This window comes from Stegostoma tigrinum, chromosome 5, assembly GCF_030684315.1.
Source record: "Stegostoma tigrinum isolate sSteTig4 chromosome 5, sSteTig4.hap1, whole genome shotgun sequence".
Taxonomy (NCBI): domain Eukaryota; kingdom Metazoa; phylum Chordata; class Chondrichthyes; order Orectolobiformes; family Stegostomatidae; genus Stegostoma; species Stegostoma tigrinum.
The window spans coordinates 92,226,883-92,244,984 of NC_081358.1; the positions used below are offsets into that span (position 1 = coordinate 92,226,883).

Below are 18,102 nucleotides of genomic sequence, written 5' to 3' on the forward strand. Positions count from 1 at the left end.
CCTTAATCTTTCGTTGTTTTTGAAGTTAGGGAGACCTCTCCTCTGGACAGAAAGAAAAGCTTGTGCCCTCTGTGGGCCGAATCCCATCTTTGAGACCAGCTATGGTTTTGCTTCCTTTGGAACAAAGAACAGGAACACTACTGACACTGCTCACACCTCAAGAGCCACCTCTAGACTGGACTCAAGCTCTACCTCACCTGATCAACTGACCAGCTCTCTTATTAGGGAAGCACCCTGATTACATACATTACACTTCCAAATGAAGAAATTTCTCATTTTAGTTCAAACTGGCATAGTCCATATTATGAGCTGACCACCTCACTATTCTGGGTCAGCTGCCAGTGGAAACATCATTACTGCATCCAGACTGCCCAGCCCCATGAGAATGTTAGAATCTTTAGAGCTAGAGTCATACAGCATGGAAACAGACACTTGGGTCCAACTAGTCCATGTTAACCATGTTCCCAAACTAAATAGCCCCACTTGAATTTTCGCTGATATCCCTCCAAATCTTTCCTATTCCATGTACTTATCCAAATGTTATTCAAACATTGGAACAATACCTGCATCCATCACTCCCTGTGGCAGTTCATTCCACACATTAATCACTGTAAAAAAGAGAGTTTTCTCTTGTATCCTTTTTTAAAATCTTTTTCCTCTCACCTTAAAAATATGCATAGAAAGGGGCTGACATCCAGAATCTTTCACCTAGATTTAAAATGTCTAGTACTAGGGGGCATGTATTTAGGGTGAGAGGGGGGAAAAGATCAAAGATGAGATGGGCAAGTTTTTTTTAAAAACAACGTAGGATTCCGGAACATGCTGCCGGGGTGATGGTGGAGGGAGATAGAATAAGGGCTTTTAAGGGAGTCTCAGATAAGGACATGAATATACAAGGAATGGAGGGATATGGACCAAGGGCAGTCAGAAGGAATTAGTTCAGTTTGGCATCATGTTTGGCACAACATCATGGCCTAAACAGCTTGTTCCTGTGCTGTTTGGCCCGGTGTCCATATGCCCCCTCGTTTTGAACCCCCCCAACCTATGATGTTCTCATTCTTCTAAAGTGCAAAAAAAGACAGGGCCAGTCAGCTAAATCACTCTGCCTAGGACAAATCTGTAATCTCTGGATTCGGTCTAGTGGACTTTCTCTGCATGCCCTCTGAGGTAAATACCTTTTATTAGGTAAGACCACCAAATTACCACTCCACTCCAGGTGTGATTTGACTAAGGTCCAACACGGAAACATTTTTGAAGGCAAAAATTTGTTTGTTGTCATTATCTGAAATTTTACAAAATCTTCCAGTCTTTATTCTGTAGTTAAAAGAAACTTTCATGAAAAGAAAACCTCTGAGAGATTGCTTCAATTGTCAGATGACAGTCTTAGTGACAGCATTTTTGGGAAATGACAATGTCATTATGCAAACTTGGCCGAGTTTCAATAATTACAATCAGCTCAACAAGGATTTGGGAGTTCACAGTTTGATTGGCAGCTTTTAAACGATTAGGTGTCTTTGATGTAGGATGTGAACAGAAGTTTGTTTTTCTAAGAGGTTAAGCACTGGAGAGTTAAAAGGTTTATTGGATTTCATGAACAGGACTTCTTGTTCACTATCAAGTGTGTTGAATGAGAACTCACTTGGATTTCTAGAAGTTTATATTATTTTCAAATGGCTTAAGAAATCTGCCCATGAATACAGAAATGAGCTAGAATTCAGTTTCACAGAATATGAGATAATAGCTGGGGTCACGAATTCGAATAGTGTGCAGAAGGAGAGTGGTGAAGTGCATCAGGCTTAACTGCTTTCACCACAATTGGGACAAAAGACTAAGAATGGAGGACAGCCTTCTGACCAGGTTGCCTCAGCACTCTTCTGCTCTGTTGGGATCAGTTCTGCTTCTAGGGTGAGCATCCTACTCCAAATCAAGTGAGATAGGATGTTTTAAGCAGCAGTGAAACTTTGAGATATTTCCTAACTCAAGCTACCTGCCTTAGTGAAAAGCTGACCCAGAGAAACTGGGAGAATGGAACAGTTTGTTTACAGGAAGCAACATTGGAACAGCTTCTATGCTCCAGGTACTCATCAAGGAAGCTTTGGGAAACAGTGGACAAACAGTTGAGTTTTAGTTGATGGCATCACTAAGATGTTGGACACCATGTAAAGTAGCTTATTGCTGTCTGAAGTCTATATCTGAGGCACGGCTCAATGGAGGCTAGTTTCCCACCCACTTTCTTGACATTTGATTGTGGAGATCAATGGACAGGTCCAATCTAATATACAGTTAAGTTTACAGGCAACTGGTTTGTGGACATAACTGTTGGCAACTTAAATTGAGAATTACTAAACATATTCAAATACGGTTTCTAAAGCTCAAAGAACATTAAAACTTAATGACTTGCTACTTTGGGATTCATGGAATAGGGTGATGATTTCAGGGCAGGGATGAGGCAATGGAAGTGGATGAGAGAAGTGCAAGGTTAATTTCTTTAGATGAAGGCATGAAAGTAAAGTTATCAGGAGAGAAAAGTGAGCCAATAAAGGCCAGTGATGGATATGGCAAAATAGGGAGGAGATAATTGAAGAGTAAATTGATTGAAGTGTCAGAGAAGGTAAGGATTAAGTAAAGGAACTAGAGAAGGAATATTCTAAAGGGAGAATGGCTGAATGAGATGGCAGGTTTGTCTACATAAATCACTATCATTTATGAGTTATGAAGAATATTGAACAATTTAGACAAAATATATAAATGTTCTCTCATTTTATGGCCTACATTTTATTTTGGCTAATTTATTTCACTCATGTTGAGCATTTAGAAACTGCTGATCTTAAACTCGACATGGAAAGTTGCTTCAGTGATAACGGGAACTGCAGATGCTGGAGAATCCAAGATAATAAAATGTGAGGCTGGATGAACACAGCAGGCCCAGCAGCATCTCAGGAGCACCAAAGCTGACGTTTCGGGCCTAGACCCTTCATCAGAGAGGGGGATGGGGAGAGGGTTCTGGAATAAATAGGGAGAGAGGGGAGGCGGACCAAAGATAGAGAGAAAAGAAGATAGGTGGAGAGGAGAGTATAGGTGGGGAGGTAGGGAGGGGATAGGTCAGTCCAGGGAAGATGGACAGGTCAAGGAGGTGGGATGAGGTTAGTAGGTAGGAGATGGAGGTGCGGCTTGGGGTGGGAGGAAGGGATGGGTGAGAGGAAGAACAGGTTAGGGAGGCAGAGACAGGTTGGACTGGTTTTGGGATGCAGTGGGTGGAGGGGAAGAGCTGGGCCGGTTGTGTGGTGCAGTGGGGGGAGGGGACGAACTGGGCTGGTTTTGGGATGAGGTGGGGGAAGGGGAGATTTTGAAGCTGAAGTCCACATTGATACCATTGGGCTGCAGGGTTCCCAAGCGGAATATGAGTTGCTATTCCTGCAACCTTCGGGTGGCATCATTGTGGCACTGCAGGAGGCCCATGATGGACATGTCATCAAAAGAATGGCGGGGGAGTGGAAATGGTTAGCGACTGGGAGGTGCAGTTGTTTATTGCGAACCGAGCGGAGGTGTTCTGCAAAGCGGTCCCCAAGCCTCCGCTTGGTTTCCCCTATGTAGAGGGAGCCACACCGGGTACAGTGGATGCAGTATACCACATTGGCAGATGTGCAGGTGAACCTCTGCTTAATGTGGAAAGTCATCTTGGGGCCTGGGATAGGGGTGAGGTAGGAGGTGTGGGGGCAAGTGTAGCATTTCCTGCGGTTGCAGGGGAAGGTGCCGGGTGTGGTGGGGTTGGAGGGCAGTGTGGAGCGAACAAGGGAGTCACGGAGAGAGTGGTCTCTCCGGAAAGCAGACAGGGGTGGGGATGGAAAAATGTCTTGGGTGGTGGGGTCGGATTGTAGATGGCGGAAGTGTCGGAGGATGATGCATTGTATCCGGAGGTTGGTGGGGTGGTGTGTGAGAACGAGGGGGATCCTCTTTGGGCGGTTGTGGCGGGGGCGGGGTGTGAGGGATGTGTTGCGGGAAATGCGGGAGACGCGGTCAAGGGCGTTCTCGACCATTGTGGGGGGAAAGTTGTGGTCCTTGAAGAACTTGGACATCTGGGATGTGCGGGAGTGGAATGCCTCATCGTGGGAGCAGATGCGGCAGAGGCAAAGGAATTGGGAATAGGGAATGGAATTTTTGCAGGAGGGTGGGTGGGAGGAGGTGTATTCTAGGTAGCTCTGGGAGTCGGTGGGCTTGAAATGGACATCAGTTACAAGCTGGTTGCCTGAGATGGAGACTGAGAGATCCAGGAAGGTGAGGGGTGTGCTGGAGATGGCCCAGGTGAACTGAAGGTTGGGGTGGAAGGTGTTGGTGAAGTGGATGAACTGTTCGAGCTCCTCTGGGGAGCAAGAGGCGGCACCGATACAGTCATCAAGGTAACGGAGGAAGAGGTGGGGTTTGGGGCCTGTGTAGGTGCGGAAGAGGGACTGTTCCACATAACCTACAAAGAGGCAGGCATAGCTGGGGCCCATGCGGGTGACCATGGCCACCCCCTTAGTCTGTAGGAAGTGGGAGGAATCGAAAGAGAAGTTGTTGAGGGTGAGGACGAGTTCGGCTAGGCGGATGAGGGTGTCGGTGGAGGGGGACTGGTCGGGCCTGCGGGACAGGAAGAAGCGGAGGGCCTTGAGGCCATCTGCATGCGGAATGCAGGTGTATAGGGACTGGACGTCCATGGTGAAAATGAGGTGTTGGGGGCCAGGGAATTGGAAATCCTGGAGGAGGTGGAGGGCATGGGTGGTGTCACGGACGTAGGTGGGTAGTTGGGGACCGCTTTGCAGAACACCTCCGCTCGGTTCGCAATAAACAACTGCACCTCCCAGTCGCAAACCATTTCCACTCCCCCTCCCATTCTTTAAATGACATGTCCATCATGGGCCTCCTGCAGTGCAACAATGATGTCACCCGAAGGTTGCAGGAACAGCAACTCATATTCTGCTTGGGAACCCTGCGGCCCAATGGTATCAATGTGGATTTCACCAGCTTCAAAATCTCCCCTTCCCCCACCGCATCCCAAAACCAGCCCAGTTCGTCCCCTCCCCCCACTGCACCACACAACCAGCCCAGCTCTTCCCCTCCACCCACTGCATCCCAAAACCAGTCCAACCTGTCTCTGCCTCCCTAACCTGTTCTTCCTCTCACCCATCCCTTCCTCCCACCCCAAGCCGCACCTCCATCTCCTACCTACTAACCTCATCCCACCTCCTTGACCTGTCCGTCTTCCCTGGACTGACCTATCCCCTCCCTACCTCCCCACCTATACTCTCCTCTCCACCTATCTTCTTTTCTCTCCATCTTCGGTCCGCCTCCCCCTCTCTCCCTATTTATTCCAGAACCCCCACCCCATCCCCCTCTCTGATGAAGGGTCTAGGCCCGAAACATCAGCTTTTGTGCTCCTGAGATGCTGCTGGGCCTGCTGTGTTCATCCAGCCTCACATTTTATTATCTTGGAAAGTTGCTTTCATGGTTTCTGTTTCAGTGCAACATGCTTGGGACACATCTGTTCAATTATTTGGCTGATATTTTGACTTTAGTATGTAGTGTAATAAATATTGCATATAAACAAATTCGCAAATTGTTTCTGTTTTCATGGAATCCCCAGTGTGGAAACAGCCCATTCGGCTCAAGTCCACACTGACCCTCTGAGAAGCATCCCACCCAGAACCATCTGCAGTATCTCCATAACCCTGAATTTCCTGCGGCTAATGCACCTAACCTATACATCCCTGCACACTACAGGCAATTTAGCACGGCCAATTCACCTAACTTGCGCATCTTTGGATTGTGGGAAAAAACCAGAACATCTGACCAGAACCCATGCAGACACAGAAAGCATGCAAATTCCACACAGATAGACAGTTGTCTGAGATTGGAACTGAACCTGGGTCCCTGGCGCTGTGAGGAAGCAGTGTTAACCACTGAGCCACCATGCTGCCCATTTTCATTTAAATCCAGATCGAATTTTGGCTTTTGTTTGCAGCTAGTTTTTCAGTCCCTGGTTACTATTATTGCATGAATCCAATAGTTTTATAACAACAAATATTGTTTTCAATAAATTCCGTTAGGTATATCAATCATATGGTTACTCAGTTGCACATGTATTTTTCAAAGACCTTACTACGTTGCTACTGCAGACTTTCACTTTCTGTAATTTGTATGAATTTTGACAACTAGCTACTTGTTTAGGCCAAAAAACCAAACTGTTTGATTAAATAAAAACAAATCATATGATTTAAAGTGCTGTATGAGAAGACCAGTGCGAAGTTTTAAGAAAAACACAATTTGAGAAAAATTACTTGTCATGTACACATCATACTTGTCCTTTGTAGGCACTCGTTGAAATGTACGACTGTTCAATATCCAATATCCACTTTGTCATGGGAGTCAATGAACTTTAAGAGATTTCAAAAACATACAGTACTAGAAAAGTAATTATTTTGCTCTGTCGGAGCCATCAATTACTTCAGGTCTTCCTAAATGTGGGCATTAGTTGAAGAAAAATAACTACCTCATTGATCAGAGTGCAAGCATTTTTAGTAATTTTTGGGTAGTTCATTGTCAGATAAAACTATTTAAAAATTTACATGATCGACAGAATCCAAAAGAAACAAAACAAATAAAGACAGAAACTGCTAAAGAAACTCAGCAGTTCTGGCCACATCTGCGGGGAAAAAGACAACTCAAGGTTTCAGGCCCAGCAAAGCCATCCAAATGATATTCTCAACAACCAAGTTCAAATAATACATTAGAGATAATGTGAACTGCAGATGCTGGAGAATCCAAGATAACAAAGTGTGGGGCTGGATGAACACAGCAGGCCAAGCAGCATCTTAGGAGCACAAAAGGTGACATTTCGGGTCCAGACGCTTCATCAGAAAGAGCTTTTTCTGATGAAGGGTCTGGGCCCTAAAAGTCAGCTTTTGTGCTCCTAGGATGCTGCTTGGCCTGCTGTGTTCATCCAGCCCCACACTTTGTTATCTCAAATAATACATGACTTTACATACTTTGCAATATACATACCAGTGATCTGATGGATAGTTTGCAAGAGATCCATTAAGGACCAAAGTAGCTGACCCTCCTCCATCCAAATTAATAGCATTAATAACTCCATGGTCCTTTAAAAATCCTGCAACCTCCCACAGACTCAGCCTGTAATGCAATTTTACATCTTTAGTTCAAACCTTTTTTTAAACTGCTCTATCAAATTTAGTATGAATTACTAATTATAGGATTATCAGTTAGGCCGGGTCAACAATAAACCCAAAATACAAAATGGCAAAGGCCTGGGAACATACCAGCATCACCTCTTTTCACTATGGTATCTAGGCATACCTTTAATTAGGCTGCTGTTCCAAATAGAATGACTGCTTTCATACATGTTGTACACTGTTGCTACACATCTATCATAAGATCAAGTTTTATGGTTTGTGTTAAAAAATTGAGTTAGATAATAAGGAATTGATCACGTTAATGGGAATGTGCAACATGCTTCACATTATTCATGTATTTGAACAAACAATTTCACATGCTGTATGTTACACTTCACTGGGCTAATTTGCTGGAAATCAAGCTCTGCTTTTCCTGGAGTCATCACTAAAGTTCAAGATTTTTTTTATAAAAAAAACATGCAGAACTCTCCAGTTTACTTAACTTTCAGGCCTGGGTTGAAAGGAAGTGTTGGCTAGGTTCTTCACGTTAAAAAAAGTAACTGCTTATTACAAATTGACTCTAGCTACAGGAAAACAGTTACAAACTATCAGCTTTTAACTCTACGTAAAACCTTTGACCCCGATAAACTCCCTGTTGCACGGTCAGGCAGGGGAAACAAAAATGGTTATTATGGTAGGGGGAAAGGCTGGGAACACAGTTCAATGGCACCTGTTTGCTGGATTTGCCAAGATGATTCTTCTGCTAATCAGAACGCTGTTTTTCAATCTTCCTTCTCTAGATATTTCACTCTTCTTGAGATTAGTTCACATTTATAAAAAGTTTCTAATTTATTACTTAAAAGAATCTGAAAGAAAACTGGTTTTGTTGGGGCTTTGAGTTTTTTTTAACTGCAGAAATCAGGGATAGTTTCTGAGCTAGTGGAGATCTGACGGCTTCTCCTGATCTCCCCATTTACCTGGGGACGAATCACATATTTGTTCTTGGCAGGCAGAAGACCATTGTCTTTGATTACTGGTAATTAGCTCGCAGATCAATCAGCTATTTATTGCCAGCTGATTCTCCATTTGCACACATACTTTGGCTCCACTTCTGAAAAACATCTGCTTGAACCAGCAGCCAAGAAGCTGTACTTCTACTGAATGTCAGAATACTTGCTTTCAAAAATCAAAACCATAGCAATGTTTACTATATGAACACAAGAATGAGGAGAGGGCAGGAATTTAGCCCCTCAAGCCTGCTCCTTTATTCAAGAGCGCAGTCTGATTATAGTCTCACCTCCTGTCAATCCCACATAACGTCCTACTTCCTTGTTGATCATTTTTTGTCAAACATTTTCATGGGACAAAAATAACTTGTAGTCTATTAACTGACACATGATTACTTTTTCATCTTCTCTTGGAGTACATTTACATGCAAGATTTGGACATTGTCAAAACAAAAACACCCTGAACTAACATTTCAAAAATGTGAACATATTTCTAATAATAGGCTAATCCAATAACATTGATTAAAATGTAATCTATAAAGCTGTAAAAGAACAATGGAACCATTAAAAATCTGAAGCTTTTAGCTTACCCTCTAACGTCAGTTTGTCCATCTATTTGCAACAAAACAAGCCTTCCATATTTATCATGTCCTACAGCAGTTCGTGCAGACATCACATTGACAAATTTTTCAAAAGATCCTATTTGAAATAGAAGACTTAGTAATTACTTTGCTTTAAATTATACAGTTTGCAATTATATAATGTATTTACAGTAAAGTGGCCTAACATACACAGTACAATAACTAGACAAATTTACATCAGATCAAAGGTCAAAATCATTCAGCAGGTGATCACAGACTTGCTTGTAGAGCAAAATTAAAAGCATCTTAAAGCAAGGGGAAAAAGTTGGGAATGTACATAGTGAGTTCCAGAGTTTAGGACTCAAAACAACCGCCAGCAGTGGGGTGAAGTAAATGGCCAGAATGAGGGGAACTGGGTTCTGTGTCAGCATTACTTTTGCATTTCTAGGTCAGTAAATTCTAACAAATTCAATTTGTCAGCAGGCTATTATATTGCATAAGATTTAACAGTTGTGACCCCCTCAAAGTGCACTTCAAGGAATAAGGGATCAAATCCTCCAATTTGAAAGTAGGATGTGTCAGAAATATCAATATTCCTACCACTAGTCCAGTTGAGAAAAAACAATTTAAAAACCTGTATAATTCAGCTACTTGGTGAACTCATTCGACAAATTATAAAGACTTCCAGGAATATTTTAGGATAACCGTTGAAGTGTATGGGAATGTTTCACATGTTCATGTTCATGTTCTATTTTTTACTTTTATTCCATACTTTTACATGATCACAACAGCACCGGCTGGGGAGGGGGAGTGCAATGCCAGGAGAAAACTGCAGAAATGATCTGCAACCACTGTTGAAGTCACTCTTTGCATGCAGGATATATGCTGGTTTTCCCTTTGAATTCTTGTATTCAGCAAGGCAATTTGCAAGAGAAAATTTTCGCAGAACTGTCTTTTGAAAGTAATATTCAAGTTAATGACTGTACTTCATTTTCAAACACTGAAACATTGTCAACACATGCTGATTAATGAGTATGTATACTTTATACAAAGAAAGAGCACCAAAAATGCATCAATAAACAGAAGTGTTTCTGCAGGAACATGTGTTTTAAATGATACTGATACAACATATACAAAATACAACTTACATTAACACGCGAGTTCACATGAAAACAAAATGATTTACTGGACGAAGTGATGCCAAGATTAAGGATAAAGGATATTTGATATTCTATAACAGGGAACTGATAAATGGGCAAAGAAGAAAATCTTAAAACATTTTTAAAAATAAAGAAAGAAGGATGGCAGCCATTCAAGGCAGCAGCTCACTACCACATAGTAACAAGGGATGCGTAATAAATAGTGTCCCTCATTCCATGCAAGAATAAAATAAAATGTAGCAAAGCAGAAGTTAATGATGGACATTTTTCTATTCACGCTTGGAATGTGAATATTGCTGGCTGACCAACATTTATTGCCCGTCTCTCATTGTGCATGAGAAGATGGTAGTGGTGAGCTGTCTTCATGAATTGCTGTATTCTAGTCACTGTAGGTAGACTAATGACATCATCAGGCAGGGAATTCCAGGATTTTGACCCATGGCAGTGATAGAATGGCAATATATTTCCAAGTCAGGATGATGTGTAGCTTGGAGGGGAATATGCAAGATGAAGGGGCCATTCCTTCCTTGGGTAATTATGTCCCTTTCTTGCAGCACCCTCTTTTCACAAGATTCAAGGTTACACTTTTTTGGGAGGGAAGGCCCAGTGTTATTCTCACTATTGTTAATTCAGATGTTACAGCCTTCTTGATTCAACATGGAATTCACAACTTGCAGATCATATGGAACAAGTGGCCATACTATAATAAGAGTCTTTCATCAAGATGGAGAGTGACGTACTTGATCCTGAGACTGGAATTCTGAATCTTAATAAAGAAAACTACATGGTAAGATGCGTAATTTGGCTAATTTAGATTGGGAAATGTTGCTGAAAGAAATGAGTTATGGGAAATAAGAGTTTATAGACAATGGCACACATTCAAAGAGCGAATAGGCGAACAATAAAAATTGTTTATTCTTGACTAGTGCAACAGTGCAAAGAGAAGTGACCAAACCATGGCTTGAGAAAAGTCAGCAAAGGAGGGTCAAGGGTTTGATTAAGGATGGGGAAATCGAGTAAGCTTGCAGGGAACAGGACAACTGAATATAAAAGTTTCTATAGGTATATAAAGAGAAAAACCATTGGTGAAAATTAATGCAGGACCCCGAAAGTCAGAAATGGAGGCATTTAGAACGGGGTACAAAAATGGCTGATGAGCTATATTCATACTTTGCTTCTTTCTTCACAAAGAAAAATGTGAATACTGTACCAGAAATGATGGGGAACACAAAGTTTAGACAGGAGTAACTAAAACAAATCTTCATGGTGTTGGAGAAACTGAGAGGATTGAAGGCTGATAAACCACCAGGGCCTGATCATTTATATCCCAGACTACGCAATGAAATGGCCCTAGAAATGACAGGTGTATTGATGGTTATCTTCCAAGATTATGTAGACTATGGAAAAGTTCCTATGGATTGGGGGTGTAATATATACAATTTTAAAAAGGAGGTAGAAAGACGACAGAGAATTTGTAGACCAAGTCAGTCTGATGTCAGTAGTGGGGAAGTTGCTGGAGGTCATGAATTTTAGGCAGAGCACTGAGAAAACAGTGGGAGAATCAGATACCATCAGCATGGATTTACATAAGGGAAATCATGCTTGACAAATTACTGGAATTCTTCCAGGGTGTAACTAGTAGAGTTGATTGGGGGAGCTAGTGGATGTAGTTAATTTGGACCTTCAGTAGGCTTTTGACAAAGTTCCACGTAAGAAATTACTATGTAAAATTAAAGTGCACAGGTTCAAGGGTAATGTCTGAGATGGATTGTTTAGCAGACAGGAAATAAAGAGTAGGAATAACTGGGTCTTTTCTGAATGGCAGGCAATGACTAGTAGGGTACTGCAGGGATCGGACCTGGGTCCCCAGCTATTCCAAAATATGTTAACAATTTAGATGAGTGAACCAACTGTAGTATCTAAAGATTTGCAAATAACACAAAGCTAGGTGGAAGGGTGAGCTGTGGGAAGGATGCAATGAGATTTGGACAGGGTGAGTAAGTGGACAAATGCAGGGCAGATGCACTATCAAGTCAGTAAAGTAAGATTTTTGCTATCTTCAATGTTTCTGTATAAGATGTACTGAACAAATTCACCTAAACTTCTGAGGTAGCATCTTCCAAACCCTCCCTTCATTTGGATCACTTCCATATAGAAGGGCAAAAGCTGAAAATACCAGCACCTCCAAGCTCTCGTTTAAGCCAGTCATCATCCTGGTCAATTCTAATTTCTAATATTTGTTAAAAAAAAATCATTCTTTCCTGGTTTCTAAAATTTTCCTAGTTTTCTTACCCAGTCAGAATCTTTACAGCATTACGTGCAGAATCAAAATAGCACAGCAAAGGAGATGATTCTTTGGTGTGTCATATCTACACCAGTTCTATGAAAATGCAATTTACCAACCAAACACATTCAGACAATACTCTTGAATTTTTAAACTGAATCTCCTTCCACCACATGCTAGGTAACGCATTTCAAACATGTATCACTTCACTCACTGTGCAAAGAAAGTCCTTCTCCTGTCTTCATGTGCAAAATGCCTTAAATTCTATGCAATCTTGCTCTGAAATCTTTATATCAAAAGGGACTTTCAAACGTACCTACTCTTAAAAAAAATGTACATAATAATCCTTTATTTGTTCTCAACTAATATCAGAATAAACATTGATAAAGATTTCAAATTTTGATTTCTTTTACGCTGTAGACAGCAATCGATAAGGAAATTCCAGTTTAGGACAAGAAAGAAAATGTGGCTGTAAAAACTGATTTCTATAGTTTGGAAAATAACTGGCAGTTTCTCGTTTAACACATATTTCTACTTGACCAACTGCAACACCAGAATATTTGCACGTGCTAACCGAAAGTTAGAACACACACACTAAGAGCAAACAAATCTTTCGCATATATATGGTTAACAGTGCTTTGAAATATGTACACATGAGAATATAAGATGATTGTGGGAAACAAGCTATTAGTTATATCAAGTATACCTCTTCTTTGCTTTTGGGTTTCACAGTAACAGTTTTTAAATACTTCCACTGTCTTTATAGAGTCACACAGCATGGAAACAGACCTTTCACTCCAACCACTTCCATGCCGAACATAATCCCAAACTAAACTAGTCTCACCTGCTTGCTCCTAACCCCTATCCCTCCAAACCTTTCCTATTCATACATCTATCCAAATGTATTTTAAATGTTGTAATTGTATGCACATCCACCACTTCATCAAGAGGTTCATTCCTCAGGCGAACCACCCTCTACATAAAAAAAGTCTGCCTCAAGTCTTTTTAAAAATATCTTCCCTCTCACCTTAAAAATGTGTCCCCTAGTCTTGAAATTCCCCATCTTAGGGAAGAGACAACTACCATCAACTATCTACACCTCTCATTATTTTATAAACTTCTATCAGCTCACCTGTCAACCTCCTACGCTCCAGTGAGAAAAGTTCCAGCCTATCCTTACAACTCGAATCTTCCATACCTGACAACACCCTAGTAAATCTGTTCTGAACCCTCTCCAGCTTGATATTATCTTCATTTACTAAGTCATGCATTTTGGCTTTTGGACTGTACCTGTTTCCTGTGTCTCCGAGCACTCAGCTGATTGGCTCTCATTAACATAAATAGTGCCATTTCGCAAAAGCCATATTACTCCAGTGACTAGCTGAACAAACGGGTTTTCCTTATCCGTGACATCCTCTTCTGATAGATATCTGTCAATATTTAAGAATTATGATTACACTTCTAATTTAGTATATTGTATTACTTTACTTGACTAAGATTAATTGGGAAAGGTTTACTCTAAAACAACTGTATTGGGATACCAGCAAATGAAATTTGACATGAGTGTACTGAAATACGATTCTGTAGCATGAGGCTACGACTAAAAATATTGAGAGGAAATATATGCCTTTTTACATGGACACAAAAGATCTCATGGCACTACTCTGAAGAGTAGAGGTGTTATCTGTAATGTCATAAAACATGTCTGTCTTCAAGCATAAGTGCTTTGAGATATCTGATTACCCTGCAACATCCTCTGTAATTGCAAACCTTCCTTTCTAGAAAACTTTTAAAAATGCCTCTTGCAGTAATATATTTATTTTTGCATTAATCATAGCAAATTAAAGCAGAAAATAATCTTATCAGAGAGTAGTGAAAAAGTGATGAATTGTTGTGTGGAAATAATGGTAAGGGTAACTACATTGTTCAAGTGTAGGACAACAATGAACATCCAAAAACCACTCAGGCACAGGAAAAAGAAATGACAATCAACAAAATTTCTGTCCGAGTTCCTCTACTCCGAGGAGTTGTGCAAGACTGATGGCTTGTGACTAATGAAGTTTCAGAACCGCTGAAGACAGAAACAAATGCTTTTCAAACAATGACTGGCAGCTTTAACGATATCATCTAGACTTGAAACTTTTGCTTGCTCTGTCTCCATGGATGCTCCCTGACCCACTGTGATTGCCAGTATTTTTGTTTACGACTGAATAATTCCTAGGCTGAGCACTCAGAACGATGTTTCTTCATGCTGCTCCTTTGGGTGTCAGTCTAAAATGTGGTACTTGGGGGAATGTTTCAGGTATTCAGATAGCTGTTGGTCTCATTTTCTGGCATGTTTAGATGAGTGTTTGCCTTTGGGATCTTGGAAAATGCAGTTTATCTAGGAAACATAAATTGAAGATCTTCCCAGGTGCTCTTTGAGGGAAACAATCAGGTTTCAATTCAAAACAGAAAATTTCCAGGAATACAAGAACAGATGAGTGAGGCAGGCCTTTCACAACAGATTCCATCTCCCAAACAAAAATCGAAACCTTTTCCAAGCTTGCAAAACATGGTTCAAACAGAAGTCATAAATGTCAGTTGTAAAAAGATATCTTCTGTAGAATGAGTTCAAGCAACCAAGACCAGTGTTATCTGAAACCATGTAGTTTCCAACTTCTTTCAAAAGGCTTCTGACAAGGTTCTACACATGAGAATAGAAAGGAAAATTAAAGCCTTTGGTATCAGAGGTAACATATTGACATGGATAGAGAACTGGTTGGCAGGCAGGAAGCAGTTGGAATAAACATGTCCTTTCCAAAGTAGTAGGCAGTGACAAGCAGGGTGCCACAGGGTTCAGTGCTGGAACCTCAGCAGTTCACAATAAACATTAGTTATTTGGACAAAGGTACTGAATGCCATATCTCCAAATTTGCAGATGACACTAAGTCGTGTGGTAGCGTGTGCCGTAAGGAGGATGCTGAGAGGCTGCAGGGTGACTTGGACAGGCTGTTTGAGTTGGCAAATACTTGGTAAATGTAATATAATGTGGATAAATGTGAGGTTATCCACTTAGGTCATAAAACAGGAAGACAGATTTATAATGTGAATGGTTGCAGTTTAGGCAACAATAAGACTGGGTATCATGGTGGAACAGTTGCTGAAGGTTGGCATGCTGATGCAGCAGGTTTTGAGGAAAGCTAATGGCATGCTGGCCTTCTTAGGGAAAGGATTTGAGTATTGGAGTAAGGATTCTTGTTGCAATTATACAGGGCCTTGGTGAGACTACATCTTGAATACTGAGGAGGAAATCTAGTGAAGGTTCAGCAGACTGATATTCGGGATGGCGTGACGGACATATGAGGAAAGACTGGATTGTCTGGGCTAGCACTCGCTAGAATTTACAAGAATGTGGAGGGGGGGAGAAGCGGGAGGGAGGTGGGGGTGGGTGAAATCTCAGAAACATAAAATCCTGATAGAACTGGACAGGCTAGACGTGGGAAAAACGCTCCTGATGTTGGGGAAATCAAGAACCAGTTGCCACAGTCCAAGAATAATGGGTAAGCCATTCAGGACTGAGAGGAAGAAGAATTTCTTCATTCAAAGAGTTATGAACCCCTGGAATTCTTTCCCATAGGAAGCTGTTAGGATCGGTTCATTAGATATATTCAAAAGGGAGCTGGATATGGCCCTTGCTGCTAAAAGGGCCAAGGGTACGGAGGGAATGCAGAAATGGGATATTGAGATTGCATGATCAGCCATGATCATAACAAATGGTGGTGCTGGCTCCAAAGGCCAAACTGCTAACTCCTGCATCTATTTTCTATGGTTCTAATGCTTAAAAAGAAGTTCAAATACATTTTTTCATTGACCTTTTCTAAAAACAAAACTGGGAATCTCCCCAATCCTGTAAAACGTATGTTCATCAAATCTGATTGAATTGGTGTCCTTCATAATACTATAATTTCATAATTAGCTTCATGGATATTTGTTTCAATTTCAACATTATGAATTTATTCATTTAATCACAAAATTAGTACAATTCAAGTAATTCCACAATCAAACTTTCCACAATGCAGCTATAAACTGACTCATCCAAATTCAACTCAAATTCAGCACTTAAAATTAGATCCCAATATTTAAAAAGCGGAAATAAAAATAGCAAGTGGTGAAACAAGATAACTGACTGATAGGGCACCTGAAACAACAAGTCTCTGTCTTAAAAACTTACAAACATTGGCTGTTACAACACTCTCGCGTTCTCAGTTTCTAGAACTCAAAATAGGAAGCATCAACATATTCATTTGGGGGGGGGGGGAGAGAATTGGGGGGGGAAGAAAGGGGGGGAAAAAAAGAGAACAGTTGGCTGACCACTTTACTAGGAAAGCAGAAGGTATAGTGTAAGAGAGATAAAGAATTGTGCAGTTCAAAATTGGAATATACATTAGGTGGAGACAAAATTTACAGCAATGTTTAATCATACAATTTTCATGAGCACTGATGTCACTGGCAAGCCAGAATGTATTAATAATCCCAAATTGTTGTCTAGAATGTGACTTCTTTGAACTGATACAACCCACGTACACATGAACAAGTACAGACTGCTGGCTCTTTAAGCTTGCTCCACCATTCAAAAAGATTGAAACCTTTGAAGTTTAACCATGAATTCCCTTTGAGACAACCATGTTGGCTCTGTCTGATTATCTTGAATTTATCCAGTTAAAACACTTAACAGCTAATATTCTTCTTTGGGAAATTTGAGGTGTTGTAACACCCAAACTGCTACTAGAAAGGGAGTTACAGAATTGTGATGTAGTGACAGCGAAGGAATGGTGATATAATTCAGGATGGCGTGGCTTGGAGGGGAAGGCGTTTGCTGCCCTTGGCTTTCTTGGTGGTAAAGGTTGCAGAGATATCTGGGGCAATTGAAGGTAGTTTGCCGAGTTGATGAAATGCATGTAGCATATGGTAGCCTGTATTGCTATTCTCATAAACAAAAACAAAAAAAATTGCTGGAAAAACTCAGCAGGTTTGGCAGCACCTATGGAGAGAAATCTGAGTTAATGTCTTGGGTCCAGTGACTCTTCTTCAGAACTGATGGTAGCGCAGAAAAGTTTGGTATTAATGCAGAAGTTAGGGGTGGACTAACAATAGGTGGAGATACAGCACAAACCGAGAGAAAAAAAAAAGTTGGACACAAAGTGGATGATGGTTAGCCTAGGAGAATGAATAGTGGCTAATGGGGGTGCTTTTCGGAGCTGACAATGGATTGTGTGTGATAGTAGCCATGTGATGATGGGGGCAAAGACATGGGGTAAGATGCTCAAGCCCTAAAATTGCTGAACTTAATTTTAGTCCAGAAGACTGCAGAGTTCCCAAACAGTGTAGGTTATGCTATTCTTTCAGCTAGCATTGAACTTCGCTGGAGCACTAAAGCAAGCCCCAGACAAAGATATTGGACAGGGAACAGTTATAGTTGAAGTGGGAGGCAACTAGAAGCTCAGGGTCTTTTATGTGGACAGAACGTAGGCATTCTGAAATGCAGTCGCCCCGTTTGCGCTTCACTTCCGCAATTGTGAGCAGCAAACACGGTATACTAGGTTGAGTGAAGTGCAGGTAAAGCGCTGTTTCACTTGGAAGGTGTCTGGAGCCTTGGTTTGTGAGGAGGGAGGAAGTAAACAGGCAGGTGTTACACTTCCAGTGATTGTAGGGGAAGGTGCCTTGAGGACGTGCTGGAAGTAGAGGAGGAGTGGACCAAGCCTTGTGATCGACTGATAAGGGAGGGGAAGGGACTGTGAGATTTCTGGTGACATCCCGCTGGAGGTGGTGGAAATGGGAGCTAATGATCCTATGGATGGGGATGCTGGTGATGATAGGGGACCACATTGCTGCTATGGGAGGGAAGAAACTGGGTAACAAATG

At 41.4% G+C, this 18,102-nt stretch overlaps 1 protein-coding gene across 4 annotated transcripts in view; it reads right to left on the reverse strand.

Annotated features, from left to right (window-relative positions):
• The window catches only part of nagpa (N-acetylglucosamine-1-phosphodiester alpha-N-acetylglucosaminidase), a 53,335-nt gene that overhangs the window by 26,378 nt on the left and 8,855 nt on the right, over positions 1–18,102 (reverse strand). For all 4 annotated transcript variants that reach the window (XM_048528909.2, XM_048528908.2, XM_048528911.2 and 1 more), the window contains 3 exons: positions 13,489–13,628; positions 8,764–8,872; positions 7,039–7,167 (listed from right to left, as the gene is read on the reverse strand). In XM_048528909.2, coding sequence (XP_048384866.2) covers positions 7,039–7,167; positions 8,764–8,872; positions 13,489–13,628 — 378 coding nt within the window. The remainder of the gene's footprint in view (positions 1–7,038; positions 7,168–8,763; positions 8,873–13,488; positions 13,629–18,102) is intronic.